Source organism: Lissotriton vulgaris, chromosome 2_1, assembly GCF_964263255.1.
Source record: "Lissotriton vulgaris chromosome 2_1, aLisVul1.2, whole genome shotgun sequence".
In the NCBI taxonomy this organism is placed as follows: Eukaryota; Metazoa; Chordata; class Amphibia; order Caudata; family Salamandridae; genus Lissotriton; species Lissotriton vulgaris.
In genome coordinates this window covers 2,013,355,023-2,013,379,654 of record NC_141687.1, presented here as the reverse complement: position 1 = coordinate 2,013,379,654, position 24,632 = coordinate 2,013,355,023, and the positions used below count along the sequence as shown (strand labels likewise).

The 24,632-nt window shown below is 43.3% G+C and overlaps 1 protein-coding gene across 2 annotated transcripts in view; it reads right to left on the bottom strand.

Annotated features, from left to right (window-relative positions):
- Nucleotides 1-312: 312 nt before the first annotated feature.
- HOMER2 (homer scaffold protein 2) overlaps nt 313-24,632 on the bottom strand; it is a 736,419-nt gene continuing 712,099 nt past the window's right edge. For both annotated transcript variants that reach the window (XM_086958240.1, XM_086958239.1), the window contains exon 9: nt 313-2,340. In XM_086958240.1, the coding sequence (XP_086814366.1) occupies nt 2,152-2,340 (189 nt within the window). In that variant the 3' untranslated portion in view covers nt 313-2,151. The remainder of the gene's footprint in view (nt 2,341-24,632) is intronic.

The following is a 24,632-nucleotide window of genomic DNA, read 5'->3' as shown; positions in this document are numbered from 1 at the left end:
GGAATAAGTATTTGGCTAACATAGGAAATGATGTGCCTTTTTTAGGCAGTGCTGTTTTCTAGCATATGATACTGGCTAATCATTGTATCCTGCATAACACTGCCTTCCCTCAGAGGCAATACATTCAAATGAGCAAAATTTGCAGTACATTGGTTATTTATGATTTAAATATGCCTGACTGGCAACACATAGCTATCTTCAGTTCTTCGTGCAGTAGTAATTTTCCATAACCATCTATGCTGTGGGTTTATGTATCTGTACGTTTTTTTGTTTTAAAGTGCTGCAAGGTTTTAGAAATAATTCCAGTTTAATAAAGGCATAAAATGAGATCCCATTTAATTTACATATATTCATAATTTGAACCAACATTTTGGGAGCCTTCAATTAATATGTCTGTCTGGTCCAACTTTACTCTATGGTTTAATAAATATCACATTAAATACACAAACCTACAAGTCACCTGAAAAGAAAACATAATGAAAGGCAAGGCATGAAAGGAAGAAAACCATTTCAGTAAAATATCCTATATGAGAACTTTAGCAAAAATGTTATGAGGTGGCAATCCATGAAGGGACCTCTGCAATTCCATACAGGATTTATCTATATTCCTATAGTATGAGTATTTAAATGACATACTTCTTCGAATAAATGTACAAATATATCCTCGCTAGAAGTGGGTTGATTAGGATTCATTCAGTGCCTGTGAGAAACTGATAATGCAAACTTAGTTTTAATGAGAAAGACATAATAAATAATATGATCCAATCATTGGTCACATCCATTGCCTTCCTCAATACAGGAGTAGAAATCTGAAACCATCAATTTTGTCAACTTACCATACATTTCAATAGCCATAGTTAGGCAAAACACTCATGGTTAGATATAGCAACACAGATTTTCACAATGTATTTACACATGATTTAAGAATGACTAACACCGAGCCAACTGTAGCTGCAACTCCAAGTCAAATAGCGAGACCAGAGGAAACAGTACAATAAACGGGTTATATTGAGATATGTTGTGCTGCAAACTCATCAACTTGGTGTAACTAGATAATCAAATTGTGCTAAAATTCTCATACGGTATTAGAACATGTTTTAAGCATACGTTTCAAGAGACCACTAACGTTGTTGGGGCCTTGACATTGGGTGACACTTCACATCTCTTAGTGAACCCTTGCTTTTCTAGCCAACATGATATTTTACATCTTGGACAAATTAAGTTCTTCTTAAATTGGTCTTTTGTGGCCAAAAGCTTCTAGGTAGATTTTATTCCTGCAGACATACTTCCTGAAATGAGATAGGCAGACTAAACTAAGTGTGAACACCAATTAGCCGCTCTGTACCAGATGTGGACCCCAGTATAAACAAATGCAAACACTATTGTCACCCAAAATACTCTGCTAAGTTATCTGGTCAAGTGAAACTGAATATTTAAAAACAAAAAACAAAGACAAAAAACACTGCAAACAATTTGTCTCCTATTGAAACATGTTTTGTCATAATTTACTCATCGCTTAATAAGATAATTGTTGCCAAATATTTTTTAATCACCAATTCTGTAAATTCTGCTTTAAATTAATTTGAAAGCAATTACATCTAAAATCAAAGGGAAAAAAGTTGTATAATGTGCAATTTATTTGAAATGGTTTCACTTCTAATGTATAATTGGGATCTTATTAGATATCTGTTCACAACCCAAGACTGCAGCCCTGCCAGGATTGTAGTAACGCAAAGCTGAACTATCAGCTCAAAGAAGCTGCACAGACTAACTTCTGTTATCTACAAAACTAGCAAAAATTCTTGGTGTTAAGAAAATGTCAATTTGCTATCACAAAATACAAGATTTCAGTGTTCATCATTGCAGCAGCCCTTGAATAATGTGCAAATTTCTTGGAAACCACAAATATCGTATCCATTTCAGGAAGACCAAATTGCAGAATCCTGAAACGGAATCAATCTGTTCTCAAACCTACAAGGTCAGACCAGCAATAGTTCATAAAAACAAGTGAGCAGTCCAATTGTTAATGCACAGCAAACTCACCTCTACGTACAAAACTATGCAAGTTGATTATTCTATTGATACTTTATAAAATACAGAGGGAAGAACACCAAACCATCAGTCCACTACAGAATAAGAGCAAGCAAATCTTTAGCTATCGATTCCCAGTTTGGACAGTCCATGTCTAAATTCATGTAAATCATCAATTTTAACATCTAGAACTTCTAAAAATTGTTTGAGTTCCATTTTAAGGTGTCCATGTCTGTGCTTGCTTTCTTCAACATCTGTTTTCAGAGTTCTAACTCGTTCTTCTAATTCATTGTTCTTAATCTCGGCAGCCTGAAGAAAAATACAAAATTACATTATTTAGCTATATAATATGTATATTTCAGTTAGACATTTCATTTTTGTAAGCAAAACACAATTTCATACAAGATGTAAATCCACATACCCACGCAAAATAACATTCTGCACCACAAGGAGCTGAAAAACAATATCAAACTAACCTGATCACTGGGTAACAACCTGAATACCAGATCACCCTGAAGTATTCAAGTTCCCAACACTCGGATACCAGCACACTCTCCCACCAGCAGCTCTGCCACTCCCTCACTGCACAAGTAATCCTGTAAATCTCACACAAGCATCCTCCTATCTCTATTGTACTGGGTACAATATTTTAATACTTTTTATACTTTAACTTTTGTACATTTTATGGCGCTTACTTTTGCTCAAATTTCCATGCTTCCCAGTGCCTTCTGCTCTGGTCCACCACGGCTGCATTGACGTTTGTGCGGAGGGCAGAGACCACCCTCACATCACTTCCAGCTGGGGACTTCCAAGCAGGCAGCACTCTAGTTGTTCTGCCAGACTGCCTATTTAAACTATGCTGGTGCAGATGCGCAGCGGGCGCACATAAGGGAAGTCAGTCTGCGCCTGTACGCATCCGGCCATGGTCAGGGGCTTTAGACCCAGTTTTTTTTTCACCAGCCGCAACAGTTTATACCTCTTGGGCCCTCCACAACTTAAGGCCGATGCCTAATACTTCATGCCAGACTTTTTCTCCGGAGGAGCACCAATTCCTTTGCACTTGAAGTCAGTTTGAATGGTTGAACTTTCCTCCTAAGGCATCACAGGTTTCTCCTAACCAGGAGGAGGCCTCCTAACCTAGTGCTAAGGATCTAGCTTTCTCTGCCCCACATAAAATGCTCAGGTGTTTCTCTCTAAATTGTCGCTCCCATCCTAAAAATCAGATTTACTTATTTAAATTCCTCTGTGATATGGACCCCGACATAATCTTAACTGAAACTTAGCCTGATATAATTTCTGCCCTCCCTGTCAACTTTGCTTTTATGGGGATAAATAGATCACAGAGAATAGGAGGAGGCATTGCCATTATCTATAAAAAGGTCTACAAATATAATATTAAAGATCTTCAAATCCCCAACTGCAAGGCTCCTAATAATAATAAAAATAAGTTTTATAGAGCGCCTGGTTACACTGAGGCCAGTGTGTCCCTGTGCTATGATGTGGCTAGCAACAGTTAGTCAAGCATGTTTTCCCCTCTGGTTCCTCCCATGCGAGCCTCCTCACTCTCTACCCAGAGGGAAGAGGTAGGTTTTCAGTTGTTTCCGGAAAATACGTTCCGAAGTCTCAACGCATTTTGGTTGGGAGTCTGTTCCAGTGTTGGGCAGCTTGTACTCGGAAGGAGCGCCCACCCATCCGAGCTCTTCTAAACCTAGGACCCTTCATCAGCCCTTTCCCGGAAGATCTCAGCTCACGCCCAGGTATATACGTGCTCAGCAGTTCCAACAGATAGGAAGGCCTCTTCCCCTGCATGATACGATGGCTAATCAGCAGGGTTTTATAGAGCACCCGTTCTTTAACCGTCAGCCAGTGAAGGGATTCCAGGGCTTTCTTAGCGGACGCTCTTTTGGGCAACATCAAGATCATGCGGGCAGCCGCATTCTGTATACGCTGAAGCCTGGTGATACATCTGACATTGGCTCCCAGGTACAGGACGTTCCCATAATCCAACCTCGAGGTACCAAGAGCATGGACCAGGGTTTTCCTGGCCGCGGTGGGGAGTAGGTCAAGTGTTTTCTGCATGTTTCTCAGCATACCAAAGCATTGTCCTGCCACACGAGTAGTATGGTGCTCAAATGAGATTTTGCTATCTAGCCAGATACCCAAATTCCTGACTTGTTCGCTGGGAGAGGGTAAAGGCCCCAGTACCTGCGGCCACCATGCCGATGTCCACACAGATGGTGTATTCCCCACCACCAGCACCTCCTTCTTGCTGCCGTTTCATTTCAGGCAATTATTGGCCATCCAGGCCGCTGTAGCTTGTATGCAAAGCGAGAAGTTATTGGCTGCTGCTCCATCTTACTGGGCAAGAGACACCACAAGTTGGGTGTCATCAGCTTAGGTTACTACTTGCACCCCAAACCTTTCAGTAATCTCTGCTATTGGTGTTACGTAGAGATTAAAAAGGGTGGAGCTCAAACTGGACCTTCGGGGCACTCCCTGATTCAGCCTGACACTCTTCGACCGGTATGGTCCCTGGGCTACTTGAAAGCTGTGATTCTGGAGGAACGATTCCAGCCACTCCAGAGCTTTGCCTCTCACTCCCCCTTTTTTCAGACACTGCAGCAAGATGTGATGTGCTACAGTGTCGAAAGCCGTGCTTAAATCCAGAAGGATCTGCACCGTGGTGTGGCCTTCATCCACCAACTTGCGTATGGTTTCTGTTGATAGGAGTAAGGCGGATTCAGTCAAGTATGATGCCCAGAAACCTGATTGGGTGAAGAAGTTTACATGTTTCAATGTTCTGTCAGTTGCTTATTAACAACTTTCTCCGCAATTTTGGAGAAATAGGGGAGGAGGGAGATTGGACGCAGGTTATCTAACTGCTCCACACTAATGTTAGATTTTTTTTTTGAGCGGGAGTACCACTGCCTCTTTCCAGGCTGACGGGACACTCCCTGATCCAAATGATAGATCCAGCAGATGGCATATGTGAGGTTCCAGCGTATTTATACTGTCCCTAAGAATTCTACGGGCGCCGGGTCATTGGGGGAGCCTGATTTAATTTTGGTTGCTATGTCGATTTGGATATCCTGCTGGGGAGTACTAAAGGATACTAGTAGCTCAGTTCTTTCAGATTTTACAGTGGCCTCTTCTGTCATACCCTCTGTTCTAGCCTCCACCGGAAATGAGGAATACATTTTCCCCACTTTATCCGCAAATAATTGTGCCACCCGATCACAGGATTTTACTGAGCCTTTCAAAGGAGCGGCGGTGCTGGACAGAGGCGACTTCCTTAAACAACAGCAAACAATTCCTTAGCTGAGTTATCCGCTCCCTCTATTCTGCCCTTATAGTGGGAGGTCCGATACTTCCTAATCAGAGCATGGTAGCCCTTGAGCTTTATTTTATAGGCCATCCTGTCTGCCACAGAATAACCTTTCCTCCAGCATCTCTCGAGGCGTTTACATGCCGCCTTTTCCTTACCAAGCTCGGGCCCAAACCATGGTGCAGATTTAGTTTGCCGCCAGGGTCTGTTGTTGGTCCAGGGGGCTGTGTGGTCCAGCGCTTGTAAGATGCGGCTATCAAGCGCTTCGCTTGCTGCCTCCATCTCTAGACCTACTGGAGGTCCACCCTGTTCCAGAAGATCATCAAATTTAACTCTGGAGAAACCTACCCATTTCCTGCGTCTAGTTATATTGTCCACCTTATGTACTCTCCCCCTCTGTGCCACTATCTGGAAAGGAATCTGGTAGTGATCTGACCACACCACAGGCACTGGGGAATCGATGGCCAGCAACTCCCAGTTGGAGAAGATAGGATCTAATAAGTGGCCGCGATCATGGGTGGAGAGTTCTGATTTGACAGTCATTTGCATCGCTGCTAACTCGTTACAGATCTCCAGAGCTTCTGTGTTGGTACCATCATCAAATTGGAAATTTAGATCCCCCAGGAGTAGCAGCCTCTCATATTTTAGGGCTGGCAGTATCAAATAGTCTATCAGGCTTTCTGTGAATCTGGTCCCTGGACCTGGGGGCCTGTAGATCAGGAACCCTTTCAGGACCGGACTGTCCCGGTCTATGATGGAGAATAAGCCCGCTTCGCTCTCCTTAATGTCAGCCGACTCCAAAGTACAGAATATTTCTGATTTAAAAATGATGGCTAGTCCGCCTCCCCGCCCCGTAGGTCTGTCTATCCTATTGATGTCATAACCTGGTGGTAGTGCATCTATTATATCAGGTGCAGAGTCTTCATTCAGCCATGTTTCTGTTAAGAACAGGGCATCCAACTGTCCATCTATCAGTAGATCATGGACCTCCATTCTATGCTTCCCGAAAGATCTACAGTTAATAAGGGACAGTCTCATCCTCTCTCCAGTATTCGTCGAGCTGCGCTGCTGAGCCAGAGTAAATAGACAGTAATTACATCGTTTTTGCTCGGAGGACAGCGTTATACTGTGGTCGCACTTCTCTCCAACCCCTTGCCTTAAATCCAGCAGTTGTTTGGCACTATATGTCTTTATGACTGGAAAACCGGCAGGGGGTCTGGCCCCTAGCCCCGTAAGGCTGTTGACAGGTGCAGACGGGCTTGTCTTTGGCGCGTTTTCGGCGCGGCCGCTGCGCGGTCGCTGGGGCAGGGCTCCTTTATCCTATAACGCTCCCAACAACTAGAGCGCTAACCTCGTTACCCGAAGTGCCTGGCTCTACCTGACCGCCATCCGCGCAACGGTACTGGCTACCACATCCGATCGGGGCAGGAAGGAAGGAACGCCGAGCTCAGGCCTCCAGGTGAGTGCTGTCTGCCCCCCAGTACCCTCTCAGCGCTACCTTCGTTTTGTTAAAATTCCCCAAGATTCCTACAATGTTAAAAAACAATATTCAGAGTTTTTAAAACCAGTGCAAAGATCCTGGCAGAGGTACTTGCAGGGTTTACTGGCTCGCCACCAACAGCTCAGGGGGACACTCCCACCGCCCACCTTCACTTCTCTCTTCTCGTCTCACCCAAATTCATGCTTTCTGGGGCCCCGATCTACCGTCCACCAGGACCACCTTGTAATTGGTGGGTAGTCTTACCAGATTATTTGACACCACATATCCTACAGGAAGCAAACTTTACTTTGCTTGGAGACATTAATTTGCATCTTGAGGACTCCAAAAATAAACTAACCTTAACCCTCGTAGAGGATTTGGGATCACTTAATCTTTCCCTTTTAAATTCCGCAACCACCCACATTGCGGACCATCTACTGGACCCCATCTTCTCCAACCTCTCTTCCCTCTCTGTTGCCCCCCTGCTCCAACTTTGTTGTACTCATCATTATGCAGTACATTTCAATATCACAGTCCCTTCTTCCTCTTTGCCTCAGTCGTCATGTCAAACTACTAACAGGCATTGGGTAAAAATTGGATATGAAGGAACTAAACAAGCAGCTTTTACATACCATCCCCGCTCTGGTTTGCTTACTGGATATCGATCAAATTGGGGTGCATCAGGGCCACTGACTCAATTCTGCCTCGATCTAAAACACAAGGCAGCTTGTGCCCTCTGGCACCCTGGTTTAATGATAGCCTTCGCTTAGAAAAAAAGGGCTGTAAATCCCTTGAAAGAGTTTGGAGGAAGCATTATGCTCCCATGGCCAAGGCTGAATATGTAGCGGCTTTGAAAAAATATCACGCCTCTTGCAAAGCTGCACGGGCAGACTACTATACAAAATTGATTACCAACGCCCACAATTGTCAAAAAACTCTGTTCAAAGTAGTAAATGATCTGTCTGCAGCTAGCACATACACACTGCCCCCACCCTTTCTCAACAGCGTGACGAACTTGCCTCTTTTTTAAAGAAAATTTGAGCACATTCATCGGCAACTAGAAGCAGATGTTAGTGACATCGCCAACTACTGACACCCAATCTCTTGGGCCACTGGTCCCACTTTCAGTTGTTGGTCAGCTCACAGCCAAGGCAGACAGGCCCTTGAAAATCAATGCCTGGCCCCTTCTGGATCTGGCACTATCGCAATCCTTACTGGTTACCATCAAGTATGGCTTTCCGCTTGATCCCCTCCCACTATCAAAACTCAGATTGTTAGAGGAGGCTGTCCTTACACTAGTTCTGGATCTCCTTAATTCCTCCTTGATCATGGGTGTGGTACCTAAGAATTGGAAGCATGCTTTAGTACCCTCTTTGCTCAAAAAGAATGACCTTGACCCTCAGTGCTAGTCAAATTTTAGACCAATTTCGCTAATTTCGTTTTTCTCCAAAATTCTGGAAAAACATGTTAACATCCACCTATCATCCTTTGTTACTGTTTACAACCTGCTGCATCCATCCCAGTCTTGGTTTAGGGTGGGCTGAAACACTGAATTCCCTCTACTTGGAGTCACTGAACTCCTGAGGCAAGAACTTGACTCTGGTGGGACAGCTGACCTTATCCTCCGGGATTTAAGTGCAGCTTTTGATATGGTCTCACACTCCATTCTTTTGGATAGATTGGAGGCTTCAGGTATTGCTGGCAATACTTGGGAATGGCTATCTACTTTTCTGAAAAATCTAACTTTTCAGGTCTCTTCAACTAACACCTCTACTTCCTTGACACGGACCTCGGGGGTTCCTCGGGGATCTATGTTGAGCCCCCCGCTTTTTAGGTCTCGCCTTGTAGTGTAGTTCCTATATTCCCAATAGGTTCTGCGCATTGGAATAACATATACTATTGATTAGACGGAGGACTGAGGTCGACTAGGTCTCTATCGAATATATTAAGACTTAATTGTGAGTGCCAGCTAGCTCAGAGGTCACTAGAAACTTTCTCGAATAAACAAGAAGGGAGTAGTTTCTGTCAACCGCTTAAAACATGACAACTTTGTTTCCCGAGATAAAAACGTATATTCAGAGTCTCGGAAACAATAGATAGTTATTTCACTCAGTAAATTCGTTTCACCAGAGGTGTAGAGAAATAGAGAGAAGGGTGTTTTCAATAAAAGTATTTATTGAACAATCTTCTTTCTCATGCAGAGGAAATGAACTGCTACAATTGAAATACTGGTTGCAAAGTACAATGCATACAGTACGAAGAGTATTATAAAATAATACTGTAAAAGCATGATCTGGTTTTTAAGCCATATAAAATAACATAGAATACATACATTCATAAATAAAGAATAAAAGTACTCAACTGGTGCTTCTAAAATACGCCTACCCCAGTGTACCTAACCTAGGTCTAGTTCAAGGGAAGAAGTAAGTGAGGTGTAGCTTAGTTTCAGTATTCTTTTGCCAAGAACCTATCCAAGATTTCTCTAAGGCTCTAATCAGCTCCGTACCTTGGTTTAGGAAGGAAGGAGGTCTGGTATCTCTTTCTCAGGACTCTATTTCCCAACAACCCACAAGGGTAGCTTGGAAACACTGGAGCTGGATTTCTCGGCAGGAGAAAAGACAGCATCTCTCTCAGTGCGTCTGCTGGAGGGTCGGCTTCCTTTGGCACTTGCTGCGGCGAGCTGTGTCGTGTAGGTAGATAGTCGAACTGCTTCAAACCACCGTGTGTTTGGGCAAGTGTGGGAATATTTATACCTTGAAGGTGCCTAGTTTGAGGTTGGACATAAAAAAGTCATCAAAGACTCAGTTCTTTGAAAACTCCATGAGTTCTTGGATAAATCAATATTCAAGCGAGGGGAAGTCCCTGTCTGCTGAAGGCAGGTTTTTCCAAGAAATCGGTGTGGATTTTTGAAACTAGTGGAAGTAGCCATGCCGTATTAGGACTGCATAGGCTAAGTCTAAATATGGTTATGATTTCTATGCCTATATAAGGATAGGGTGATTTATACCTATATATGGGCATGAATCGGGAAAATTACAATAGGGTCCTAAATTCAAATACAACAGCCTACCCAGCACGCATGATTTGCTCTAGGAGAGGGCTCTTGGAATCCCTTCAGACTTCCAAGAGCCTTCTCCTTGTGGGTGTGCCTCCTCCCACACATCCCATTGGCCTTTGCGTGTGGCTTTCAATAATTGAAAGCACGCAAATGGCCAAAGACGGGTGCATGTCCCGCCTTTCCTCAAAACTTTCACTCCCAGGGCCTATGGGTCACGGGAGCGCGCAGGGTGCCATCTGTTCTGGATCAGGCTACTAATTAGAGAGCGAGCAGACTGGCAGATGCATTCCTCCTTGGTCACGTGCTTTCCCTTCCTTTCGCTTGTCTTCAAATGGCTAATGGGAGCTTTCCGATCCATCAGGTAAACAGCCTATGATGATGCTATGTACCTGGACAACGTAAATGCATCTCACATGCCTCAGGGTAGAGGCATCAGAATTGGGGACCATCCTTGTCCTCCACGTTACAAGTGGACACTAGCCCCTTATTTATGTCGGTCCATTTTAACATTAACCGGTATTTACATTAGGGAGGTTTAAATTAAAATCCAGGTCATGACTGATCAAACACTAGCTATCCAGGGCAACACTACCCTCTTGTGGTCATTGGAGGGAACAACAATGCTTGTGAACTGCCTACATTGCCTTAGTCACTAGAGAACATCTCCCAGTTTTTGTTGCACAGTTTTGTAGCATTTGTACGTGGCTTACTACCCCTATGTGGGGGATCAAAGCATTTACCCTCACAGGTAGAAAGCTGCACATTTAAGTTATTGTTGGTTTAGGATTGTACTTTGTTTTTTTAGCCTATATTGAAGTGTTGTCGTGCCATTTGTTATGAGCACTGATGTGCTGTTATCGTGCTATGGGATGCAGCACCTGGTGGTGTGATGAGTGGTGGAGATGGACCCACAAATTATAATTATCCTAAGGACTAACTAGCTTAGCGATAGGGGCAGTATGCTGTGAACATATACCCACAAGCATTTGCAATGCAATAGGTCTCACATTTGCGAGACTTTGAGCTACTGGCATTGTAAATGACAAACCTTTTATCTATCTGTTGGTTTTGAAAACAGATAAAAGGCATTGTCATTTACAATGCCAATAGCTTAAAATTTCACAAATGTGAGACCTATTGCATTGCAAATGCTTGTTAACATTTACCTTTGCCCTTTGATGGAAGTGATTGAAGTGTCTGGTCTAAACGTATTTTCAAACGCGGATGCCTGATTATTTTCTCGCTATATGATGCTCAAAACAAATATCCTTCCCCACTCAGGCAAGGCCTGCTCAACTTTGCCCTCTGGATAAACAAACACCCTTAAACTCAATGGCAATAAAACCGAAGTCTTGGACCTGGATAATTATCCTGAACGTTGTGGAGTTAACCACTGGCCTGCTTCATTTGGATGTCTACCTGCGCCGGTTGATAAGGCTAAGAATCTTGGCCTCCTATTTGATAAGAAACTCTCCTTGAAACCACATGACTCCAAGCTCACAGCCTCCTGCTTTTCCCTTATGAAATGGCTCAAGAAATCATTTGGCTGATTCCTCCAAGCTCTCAGATAACAGTGCTGCAGCCCTGCTAACGTCTAGACTGGACTACGGGAATGCACTTTATCTGGGTGCTGATAAGGCCTTGTTTCATCGCTTGCAGATTATCCAGAAAGCAGATGCCAGCCTTCTTTTAAGGTTGCTGGGACATGCACCGGTCTCTCCCTTGCTCCATAAATTGCACTGGCTGTAAGTTGACAAACGGATTAATTTCAAGGCCTTATGCTACATGTTTCGAGCTAGACACGGTCTTGCCCCTGCTTATATCCAAAAACTGGTGTCTCTATGTCCCATCCCGATCGCGGAGATCCGCCAACCTTCGCACTGTTTACCATGCCTAGGTTTCGCAGGGCTCGAATTAAGGGGTGCTCTTTGCCTATTTTAGGACCAAAACTCTGAAGAACCCTTCCGGTAGCTCTTAGAAACTTTGACCCATTGCCTACTTTTCCTAAGAACCTAAAAACCATGCTCTTCAACTGCCCTGTCTGACTCTGCCATCTGGTAGAGTCGCCAGCCTCCTGCTACTGATCTCCTCTAGCGTCGGGAAACCCTGTTGGGTAGCTGCGCACTCTACTAATAAACCACTGCCCCTGTGAAGCAATATCTCTGTGAGACTACTTCTCATTACCCTTCCTCTGCTCTACCAACTAGAAAACACCAATTGTATACAGAACTTTGTTGCTCTATAGCTAAATGTTGGGCTTTTTCTCATATCCATTATTAGAAACTTGCTCTTTCTGCAGGGGAAACCTCACTTTTTTGCCCTTTTGCTGAACCCATTTATTTCTGGCTATAGAACTCTGTGTACTTTACCACCGCTAGCCACTGGTAAAGAGCTTGTTCTCCTCCTTATAAATAAAATTGGTAAAGTCCTGATTGGCAAATTTAACTTACCTATAAGTATCTAGTACATAATACCAAGCTGTGACCAGGGTCAGTAAGTTAAATGTCACAAGTGGGCTGCCGCACCCATTGTACCATCCAGTGACAATGTAAACATGACTGCAGGACTGCCATGAGTGGCCCAGCTATGCAGGTTTTATCTGCAAGTTTGGCTTGCCAAAATACCCCTTTTGACCGACCTAAACCTTCCTTTTAAATACTGGGGCTTGTATACTATGTAAAATTAATGAGCCCCCACCACGCAGTCCCGGGGACCGCCCCTCCCCGGGGCACAAATTGTGTAATGACGGGTGTCGGTTGCGGACCACCGGCTCTGGGGACCATCACCTCCTCTGGGCTATACAAAAGACTGAAGGGGGCCCACACTAAAGGAGTCCTCCATGGCCCTGGGGATGGCCACCCACCGATCTTACCTGCACAGACCAGGGCTGGTCACTGACCATGTCATGAGTGATTTATATTGTTAGGTCATTAGCAGTGTATTGCGGGGGCGCAAATTCTAGTTAACTCAGGTAACTATAATGGCTGAATTTCTCTGGTTTTGTATGAGTAAAATCTGACCAGTACAATAACGTACCTGTAACCTTTGATTTTTTTTGTGACTATATATCACAGTTTTATACAGCGTGATCACTGCCCAAGAACACTGGAGTGTTTTACATGAGCAGCAGATTACATTGCTTGAAGTCGGATTCACTTTAATTTAAGCACAGGAGATTAAGTGATTTCCCCAGAGCCAATGCCGGGCCTCAAACCTGGTTCCCCAGATCCAAAGTTGGCAACTCTGATAATTAGGCCACATCCATAATTCTCAATTTGTGTGTGAAAGTCATACACAAGTAAGATAATTGTTAAAAAAATCGCCTCTCTGAAGGGTCACTCCAAACTTACCTTCCTACTCCTTTTTCTGACCTTCTTTCTGTTGGGTTTAGGACTCTGAGCACTTTACCACTGCGGACCAGTGCTAAAGTGCATATGCCTCTCCCGTAAACATGGTAACATTAGTTTATACATGATTGGCATATTTAGTTTACTTATATGTAACTCAGGCACATTGAAAAGTTTAATGCTCTAAGCACATTGCAGTATATATGGTTGTTTACCCATGGCCCCCCTCACCTAAAGATTCCATCAAATAGCACTGGTCAATTAAGGCAATACAAGTATGATTATGAATTAGTCACCAATATTGAAATAAGTCTATTGTCACACACATGAAATGAGTCTAAATGCATGTTATTGTACATTTCAGTTTCCCCTGACGAAGGGCCAAGTCCGGCCCGAAATGCATTGGGATACATTAAACTGCTTTTGAAGAATACAGCATTTGTACGTGTTCTGAATTTGAGGTTCGGATGACCCGTTTTGAGCATGAGAAGCCTATGAAAATTGCTTTCGCTTGCATGAAAGTTTGGAAAGTGGCAAAGCATGATAAAAAATTGAGTACACACTGTGTTAAAAGGAGTAAAAGCTAAATTGGAAGAAAGAATACTGCAAATTGCAACTGCGGCTGTGCCAGCGGATAGGGGTGCACAGGCGCCCCTCTTGTTTGTGATTAAGTTTACTTATATGTACCTTGTAAGGTGGTATACCATATCGCCAGGGACTGTAATCTAAATGCTACCATCGGGAGCTTGTTTCCTTCCCAGTGTAAGAATTGGCTTTTGTAGTTTGGTTTGCCCTGTTCCCATCATGCACTGGGACAGGAACAGACTAATTTGCATACAGCCAGGTTCTGAAACTGGGATGGTGCAGTGAGCTAAAAAACGGTGTTGGATCTAGCCCTGATCTCTTGACTGGGTGAGAGCTTTCTGCTTAATTCAGAGACTCTGTCCCTCACCACCCCTTGTTGTAAATATTTTTGTCCACCCTAAGCGTGGAAGGGTATTCTCAGATGTGAGACCCTTGCTCATTGCACCATCAGGATTCAAGCAAACCGGGCCGAAGACGGCTGTAATGCCAGAAACCGGTCCCCGGGAGCTTGTTTCCTTCCAAGTGTAAGAATTGGCTTTTGTAGTTTGGTTTGCCCTGTTCCCATCATGCACTGGGACAGGAACAGACTAATTTGCATACAGCCAGGTTCTGAAACTGGGATGGTGCAGTGAGCTAAAAAACGGTGTTGGATCTAGCCCTGATCTCTTGACTGGGTGAGAGCTTTCTGCTTAATTCAGAGACTCTGTCCCTCACCACCCCTTGTTGTAAATATTTTTGTCCACCCTAAGCGTGGAAGGGTATTCTCAGATGTGAGACCCTTGCTCATTGCACCATCAGGATTCAAGCAAACCGGGCCGAAGACGGCTGTAATGCCAGAAACCGGTCCCCGGGAGCTTGTTTCCTTCCCAGTGTAAGAATTGGCTTTTGTAGTTTGGTTTGCCCTGTTCCCATCATGCACTGGGACAGGAACAGACTAATTTGCATACAGCCAGGTTCTGAAACTGGGATGGTGCAGTGAGCTAAAAAACGGTGTTGGATCTAGCCCTGATCTCTTGACTGGGTGAGAGCTTTCTGCTTAATTCAGAGACTCTGTCCCTCACCACCCCTTGTTGTAAATACCATTGGGGCTGCAGCACTGGTTGTGTCACCCACACAAGTAGTCTTTCAAACCGGTCTCAGGCCTGCCATTGCAAAGCCTGTGTGTACACTTTATTGCCACTTTGAATTGTCATTTAAAACCACTTGCTAAGCCATAAACTCTCCTTTTATTACACATAAGTCACCTCTAAGGGAGGCCCTAGGTAGCTATAAAGGCAGTGCACTATGTAACTAAAAGGTAGGGCATGTACTTTTAGGTTTTACATGTCTTGGTAGTGACAAACCGCTAAATTTGTTGTCCACTACTGTGAGACCTACTTCTCTCATAGGCTAGCATTGGAAATTCCTTGAAACACTTTTAAAATGTAATTCCTTATTAGAAAGGAGCAGCTGCATCATGTTTCAAAGGTTTGTAATGGTAATGATAAACCCTCCTTACTGGTGAAGTTGGATTGAACATTACTGATTTCGAAAGCGGACATCTCTGCACTTACTCCTCTGTCTCCAATACAAGCCTGGGGTAGGTGACAGCTACACTTTGTGCATTCCCTGTAGACAGCCACAACACAGGAAGGATAGGTTCGTTTCAGTATCCATCTATATACATCTTCAATCTCATGGCCGTGCCTGGGCAGGATGGAAGACCTTGGCTAACTTCACTTGAAGAGGCAGTGTCCTGTCCCCACACAAAGGACTGATTATCCCTCACAGATAGCCAGGGAGACAGGACTGGGCTGAAAGGGATACTTGTGCACTTCAGAGAGATGCTTTGAAATCACCCCCCACAAAGGCACTTTTCATTATAAGTACTGGGCCTCTGACCCTCTAAAATCAGATACTACTAGACTTGTAACTAAGCTCTGTCAGAGGAACTGCTATGTTGTCTAAAGGACTCAACTAGACTGCTTGTCTGGAAGGACTGCTTTTCTTCTGGTTTCCCTGCTGCTCTCTGACCTTGTTGAAGGAAAGCTGGACTCTGCCTTCTGCCAAAGTGATCACCAAGGGCTTGTTGGCTTGCAACCGGTTTCTGAAGTCGTAGGACCATCAAATACTTCACCTGCCTACTGTTGCAGTGGGACTCTGGCATTTGTGAGTCCAGCAGCTGGACCATTGCCAAAGACCAGTGCATGCTGGATCACCGATGTGCTCTGGGAAAAGAATGAGTGTTTCACTTGTTAAGGATCGAGCGCTCTTTTTTGGGAAAAGATGCTGCAGCACCGAGGTAAGACCCTTCCCAGCGTGGCCCCGCCTGGCTGTCTTGACCTAGATCGAGCGTGCAGTTTTGTTGGGACTGAGCACCCAGTTTGTGCAACAGATGACCCGCAAGCCCTTTCAGCGCAGACCGTCGAGTTGCCTTGACTACAGGAAGCTTCTTAGAGTCCGCTCCATCCGCTCACATGATTAGAACCAATGCTGTGCACTGACAAAGCCCCACTTTATCAGAGAAAATTACTGTGAACGAGAACGTGATGTCTCTGCAACCGACTGGCGCGACATTGCAGACGGCTAGTTCTAATTCAATATACCGTTGTAGAGGAACATGCCATAAACATACTCACCACAGACTTTGGAGTCCCACTTCTGCACTCCAATGTTACGAAATCCCATTTCCCTTTTTCTAGCATTACCATAAGATCCCCAATAGAAGCAAATGTGTTTTACCGCACTGTTTACTTTTATGCCTTTTTTGTCGTTTTGGTCTTGTTTTGTTGACAATGCAATAACTTAATTTATAAACCTGTGTGGGGTCTTTTTGTGGTGTGTTTATTGTGTTACTGTATGTGTGTTTGTTGCAGAAATACCTTACACATAGCCTATTTAGATAATGGACTGCTCTGCACCAAGCTGCCAGAGGGTGAGCACAGGCTGTGTTTTAGTATGTACCAGCTTACCCTGACTTGAGTGGGGATTTCATTACAAGAACGGAGGCTCACATTATGCATACAACTTTTAATGCGTCTCCAAGCAGCCGCATACATCACAATTAAAAGGTTCCATAAAGAACATTCATAACAAATAAAGGGCATGAGCCAACAAGAGACTGCCTCTTTTAAATGCGGCTCTGAGCAGATAAGTTGCCTTTCCTTGTTACCTTATCTCATTATTATTATTATTTTTATAATATTATTAATATTACTTAGTGTGATTTTGTGGTTTGGGCTATTGTTTCCCCTCTCTTTCCTGTTTACCTCCATACCGATTTCCAATTTATGGAAATCCCCTCCTTCTTCTTTCCCTTTGGTCCTTTTGACCTGGGTTGATTCATGTTTATATGCCTTACACTTGTTTGTGTATTCCTTTCTCCTAACGGTTTTTTATTTCAGGCACGTGAGCATTCGCCGAATTTCATCATTGTTTAACTTTATTGACGTTAAAGTTGTCACTTGCCTTCCCCTTTGGCATCCTTCTTTTACTTCCTCTGCCTTCGTGCGCGTTTCCTGGTTTGATCGTTTTATTTTATTTTATGTCAGTAAATATCGCGCTCGAAGCGCGAGCAAATATCGCGTTCGGAGCGCAAGCCATTGTCGTTCAAGGAAAGGACCTCGGCAACAACGGCGCCACGTAAGCGCGTTGCCTAGGTCCTTTCCTCTCCCTAGAGACGAGCATTGTTGAAGTCTCCGGCGCGTGGTGCCGGTTCCCATGAATACCGAAGGCGCAGCTGATCGCGAGCAGTTTCGAGTTCGTTACTCGGCCTTCGTGATCAGCTGTACCTCGTTAGGAACGCCAAACTTTACTGATTAATTTTATTATACAATTACCATTGAAACTCCTCCTCTCCCCCCCCCCCCCCCAAAAAAAAAAACGAGATAGAGACCTTAATAACTTTAGGCTCTAACTACATTTCTAGTTATTGACTCATGTCTGAATCTGAGTCTGAAGGTGCTTCTGCCCCTACTCCCAATGTTGAGGGTGAACATTTTATAGGTGTTTTTAATGAGGAAGTGCAGTCCTGCATACGTGGTTCTCTGAGAAAGGTGATGTCTTCTAAGAGATCTATCTCTCCTGATGAGGATGAGTTTTATGAAGGTCATTCAATTGATATTGATAATTTAAGGGGTAAAAAAGTAAGAAAGGTTAAAAACATTGAACAATTTGCCCCTAAGAGCGCTGTTGGAGGTCCTAGCACCTCGCTTTATCTGGGAGGTCCCCGCACCTCAAAACCTCTTGGTGTCCTTCGCGGCACAACTCATCATGGTGTCCATCGCGGCACAACTTATTATGGTACCCCTCGCGGCTCAAGATATCCTGGTGTCCTTAGCGGCACACAATATCAAAGTGCTCATGACCATATACTTGACAATGATCTCAGAGATGATAATTCCCCAGACACGCCCGACGAATATGTACTTGATTTAAATGATGACTACGATGAAGACCTTTTTAACCCTCCAGGATCTTCCTCTGGTCCAAAAGATACTATTCTTGACCCTCTCGGGAAGAAATGTTTTCTCCCCTTAATCTTAAACATCCTAGGAGTTCGGAATGGTGGCCTCACGAACATGTGGCAAAATTCATTGATAAATGGTTGAGATTTCCTCTTGAACCCAACACTCGCAACATCCTGCGAGCTGAATGTTCAAGACCTTCCATTGATGAAAAAGTCTGCCAAACTCCTAATTTGGACCCTGAATTGATAAAATTCCTTTTTAAGCTTGGACCGTATCCTCGCAAAGGTATGGAGAGATCCCTCAAGGGTTGTCAGGACCGTTTCCTGGACGTTCTAGGTCCTTTGGCTAGAATTATCGACGCAGCGGAGGAGAGCCATCACAATGGTACTCCCCTTAACATTGACTTAATCAGAGGCTGGAGTCAGAGAGCTTTAATTCTGCTAGGTAACGCTAATGCCAGCTTGAATGCTGAAAGACGTAGAGTTGTTCTGACCAAAATAAACCCGAAGCTTTCGGACATGGCCGACAAGGAGACCTCTCAAAATCCTAAAGGCCTTCTTTTTGGTGAAGATCTCATTAAAACTCTCGGCAAATATGTCTCTACTTTTATGGCTTTGGATAAAGCCCAACAAAATATGCGTAAGGTCTTTAATACCAACCTTTTTGGTAGGGCCGGAAGAAGGGGCCTCTCTTCCGGCCGGTTTAACCAACGGCCCTCTTCAAGATCAAGAGGCTTCGGAAGAGGCTATCAGCAATTCAGCAACTCACAATTCTTTCCTCAGAGAGGACGCGGCATGCGCTCAAGAGGCTATAGATCACGTGGCCAATCCTCCACCGACACCACAACAAGTGAGTACTGTCACCCCTCCTTCCCCTCTTTCTTTCCCCTCAGAGGTGGGAGGGAGACTCAAGTTCTTTTTCCAGAACTGGAGAAAGATTACTCAAGATCCTTGGGTCTTGAACACAGTCAGAGGTTTCAAAATAGACTTTACAGAAATTCCAACTCAGTCTTCTCTTCCAAAAAATTTCCAAATCCCCTTAGACCAGCAAAAAATAATAGAGGAAGAGATCTCTTCCATGCTCAAGAAAGGTGCGATCTTAGAAGTCTAGAGGAACTCAGGTTCATAAGCACCCTTTTCCTCATAAAGAAAAAAGACAAAGGTTGGAGACCTGTTATAAACTTAAAACACGTCAACAAATTTTTAGTATACAGGCACTTCAAAATGGAAGGGATTCACCTTTTGAGGGATCTGCTTTTAGAAGGAGATTGGCTAGTAAAACTAGACCTGAAAGATGCTTACTTCACCATTCCTATGGCAGAAATTCATCAACCTTTTCTCCAATTTCTTTGGAAAGATCGATTGTACCAGTTCAAAGCCCTTCCTTTCGGTCTTTCTTCAGCCCCTTGGTGCTTTACCAAGGTCATGGGACCAATTGCCTCCTTTCTAAGAGAAAGAGGAATTTGTTTGATCATCTATCTAGATGACATTCTAATTATGTCTCAGGAACTTTCTCAAATCTCTCAAGATCTGAAAACAGTTATGGACCTCCTAGAAAATTTAGGCTTCATTGTCAACAAGGAAAAATCGGTCTTGACTCCTTCAAGGTTGATGGAGTTTTTGGGGTTCACTGTAGACACATCCAAGTGTCTCCTTCTTCTCCTTGCCAAAAAAATTACAAAATTCAAAAAAGAAATTTGTCGTGTCTTGAAACTCCAAGAGTTTCCCCTCAGAGAACTTGCAAGACTCCTCGGTCTTCTTTCTTCCTCTATCCAAGCAATTTTCCCTGGTCCTCTGAATTATCGAGCCCTCCAGAGGGTGAAAGCGAGAGCCCTAAGATCCGGTCTCTGGTACGAGGATCTTATCTCCTTAGACCTGGATGCCAAGCTGGAACTGAACTGGTGGCTAGAAAACCTGGATGCTTGGAACGGAAAAGCGATTTTCGGTGCGAAACCCGAATTCGTTTTGGAATCAGATGCCAGCATGCATGGCTGGGGAGCCTGCCTTCTCAACCAGAATACCGGTGGAACGTGGTCGCTTGAAGAGTCTTCTCAACACATACATTTTTTAGAACTTTCAGCTGGTCTTTACGCTTTGATGAGTTTCAAACACTCACTGCAAGGAAGATCAGTCATTTTAAAGATGGACAGCATGTCCGCAGTGGCCTATATAAACCGCCTAGGCGGCACCAAGTCTGCAGACCTTTCCAACCTGGCAAAAAAACTTTGGATGTTCTGTCTAGAGCACAAAATCGCTCTGAAAGCGGAATACCTTCCAGGGAAAGCGAATATTTCTGCAGACTGGAACTCGAGATTCCTCAAAGATCACAGCGATTGGAAACTCAACATTTCCATCTTCAACCGTCTGAATATGGTTTGGGGACCCTTGGAAATAGATCTTTTCGCAAGCAGACTAACGTTTCAACTGGAAAAATACTTCAGTTGGATGCCCGATCCCGGCGCTCTAGCCGTGAACGCCTTTCTCCAACCATGGAAGAATCTGAGGGCTTATGCCTTTCCCCCCTTTGCCATGATTCAGAGAGTCGTTCAGAAAGTGAGAATCGATCAATGCTCCCTTGTTCTAGTGACTCCCTTCTGGCCCTCTCAAGCTTGGTTCCCAACAGCTCTGGAACTAGCTTACGACACTCCCTTCCTAATTCCTTGCCTAGATCATCTCCTAACAAACGTAGATGGCGAAATTCATCCTCTAGTACAAACAGGGAGTTTGAACCTTCTTGTTTGGAGAGTGTCAGGAGATCAAACGAGGTCTCAGGACTTTCGTCTACAGCTTCAACTCGCCTCTCAGAATCATGGTCACCAGGCACCCACTACAGATATAACAACATCCGGAGAACTTGGGTTCGCTGGTGCTTGGAAAGGAACCTGGATTCCCTTGAAACACCTATTGTTGACATAGTTAATTTTCTCTGTGAACAATTTGATAGGGGTCTTAGCTATAGAACCATCAATTGCTATAGATCTGCTATCTCCGCTGGTCATGTTCTTGTGAATGGTAAAACGGTAGGTAAAAATGTTATCATTTGTAGAGTTATGAAGAGCATCCGTCTAAGAAGACCCCCAAAACCTAAGTATGATTCTCTTTGGGATGTTAATTTGATTTTAGACCTTTTTACCAGCTGGCCTGATAACACTTCCCTTAACAGGAAACTCCTCTCTATCAAACTTGCCACTCTTCTTTGCCTTATTTCATGTAGAAGAGTCTCCGATGTTAAAGCTTTAGACATTTCCTTTAGGTCCTATAACATGTTTGGTGTGAAATTTGAAATTCATAGAAGAACTAAGACTATGTCCGATTCTATTTTCTATCCACGCTTTGACTCCTGTCCTAAACTTTGTGTTGTTGATTGTTTAAAGGAGTATGACCAAAGAATGTCTCTTCTTCGACCATCTGATGTCAATCAATTACTTATTTCCTTTGTTAGACCTCATAAAGCTATTTCCTCTACTTCCATTGCTAGGTGGGTTAAAACAGCTATGAGTTTAGCAGGTGTTGACTTACATAAGTTTCAGGCTCACTCCCTCAGGGGTGCTATGGCCAGCAAATCCCTCTGGTCAGGGGGTAAGCTTGACGATATTCTTAAAGCTGCTGATTGGTCAAATGCTAGCACATTTGCTCGACATTACTGTAAACCTATAGAACATATGTCTGATGTTGTTTTACAAAGCTACCAACATGCATAATATAGCCTTCGTTCTTGTAATGAAATTGTGATTCTCCTATTACCATGACTAGAGAATCTGGATTTCATTAAAGACACGGAGGCTCACATTATCCCACCCATCCCTCCCTGGGATGTGATGTGAGATTTCTAGGTTTACAGCTATGTATTATCTTTCTAATGTTTTTCATCTAAATTGTTGCATTTGTATTCATTGTAATGTTTTAGTTTGTATTGCTCCAAATTTACCACCTTTTTCTCCTTTTCAGATAATCCTTCTTAATTTAAGATGTTTGGATCCTTCCGCAGTTTTGGCTTCTACGGATTTTCTCAAGATGAACTCTTATGAAGTTTCTCTAATATTTTGGAGTTTATTGTTCTTTTATGGACTTCTCTGTATTTCCACATTTAAAAGAGGCAGTCTCTTGTTGGCTCATGCCCTTTATTTGTTATGAATGTTCTTTATGGAACCTTTTAATTGTGATGTATGCGGCTGCTTGGAGACGCATTAAAAGTTGTATGCATAATGTGAGCCTCCGTGTCTTTAATGAAATCCAGATTCTCTAGTCATGGTAATAGGAGAATCACAATTCCTGCATAGCCTGTGTGCCTACCTCAGCCAACCAAGAACCCCATTTATAACAATGATTGTGTATATTCACATAGTGAGCACATTCTCTGTTGAAATGGCTTTGCAAAGTAAAAAAACAGGAGCATAAAATTCTGGAGGGTTCACCCGGAGTCATGCTTAAAAATACTTGCTTATTTTAAAACTGAACTAGGGGACACAGTTCAGCACCTTTGCACCAGTGGTACTGGAGCAATTTTCCAAGTCAGGGTGCTGACATCAATGAAATCATATGGGTAGTGAAAAATCCTACCTTCACACAAAGTGCAGCAAATTTATTCAGCAGGAGCGTTGTAATAGTGTGGTATGTAGCTGCTGATGCATTTTGGAGCACACTGTTGCAAATACATTACTAAAGCATCATGCGGTACCGCACTAACATTTACAGACTGCACATTTTCCATTGAAATGTCCACTAAATTTTAACAGACTTACAGTTTTACTGATAAAACTATACAGAAAACAAATGTGTGGAAATTTGGTTCCAGTGAATATGTATCGTTTGCGCATCACTAAGTAAAAGGGTCTTGATCAGTTTTGATTCCATTACATTTTTTGTTTCCATCACACTTCAGCATTAAAAATAAAAATGCCTTCACTGTTGCTTTCTTAACTGCTGATATATGCAAAATGTGTACAATTCATTTGCAGGTATCTTAATTTTGTTGCATGTTATAAAATAAATTGACCTCCTATAACCTTTTCTTTCACACTCTGTCAGCAACATTGTCACATTGTTAATTTTTCTTTCTCTACTATTGCACTATCTCCATGATAATATAATTAGACAGCAACTTGTCAGAAGACGTACAATGACATTGGACCTCCATCCTTGAAGCAGGGCAAACGTGTCAAGAAGAACAAGTTACTTACCTTCGGTAACGATATATCTGTAGGAAACATAGGTTAGTTATAGATTCCTTACCTTAGAATTACCCCCAGCGTCAGACTGGATCTGGAAAGATTTTTGCCAAGAGTACCCCTGCGCGTCAGAAGGTGGCGTCGGTCGACTCCTCGTTCGTGGTCGGCGTTGCCGGGATGATGTTGCGGTGACTACCACAATAGAAATAGAAAATACGGTCTCTTCTCAGCATTTATAGAACTGTACTAATATTCCCTCCAACATGGCCACCGATGCAGTCCATCAACTATTTTTATATCGGGACCTTGCTTCCTTGTCACCTTTAAGCCTCCGTAAATATAATGCGTTAAATTAGAGAAGCGGAGAAACCAATTAACTTAAAACTCGCGCCCTTTTTTCTGTATATAAAAAAGACGGGCGCTAGAGCGAATCAGATACCGCAACAGACCCCCACTTGAAGCCTCGCGATCGAACGCGAACAGGTAAGAGATTAAGCAGTCCGACTTTCAAGGGACGTGTAGACAGAAATAACCGTCTTAAATAGAAAGTGGTGAGCACCTTAATGAGAAGCTGTATATCCCGTTTGTCCTTGTAGCTGTCAGGAAAGCATAGGCAGCGAATGATTTTTTTAACTCGGATACATCAGCTAACTTAATCCGTTTGTCCCTTTAGCTTTCAGTAAGGCATAGGCAGCGAATGATTTTTTAACTCGGATACATCAGCTTACTTACTCCCTACATTAGAACTTCTTTTTAAACGCCGAAAGTGTGTGAAATTATCTAGGAGGCAGAGACATATATAACTGCTTAAAATAGAAGGGCGCGATCATTTAATGAAAATTGGTATATTCCATCTAGATCTGCAGCCCTCGAGAAAGCTGAGACAGCTAAGGACGTTTAATTTTGGACATATCAGTTAAATAAATCCTTGTGTTAGACCTCTTCACTAAACGCTGAGATTTCAGGAGGTCATGCAATGGTCCTTAAACAACCAATATTTGTTATACAAAAAACGAGGCAGAGATATAGCCATGTCTCCCTATTCTCTACATAGATACATATCAATAAAGTTGTTAATAGCTAGATATATAACTCTAATGACCCCCGGTTCTTTTTTGTCCTATCTAGATATTTTATCAAGGAATAGGAGGTCATCAACACCCCTACCTATCTACATTTGGGAACCTAGAA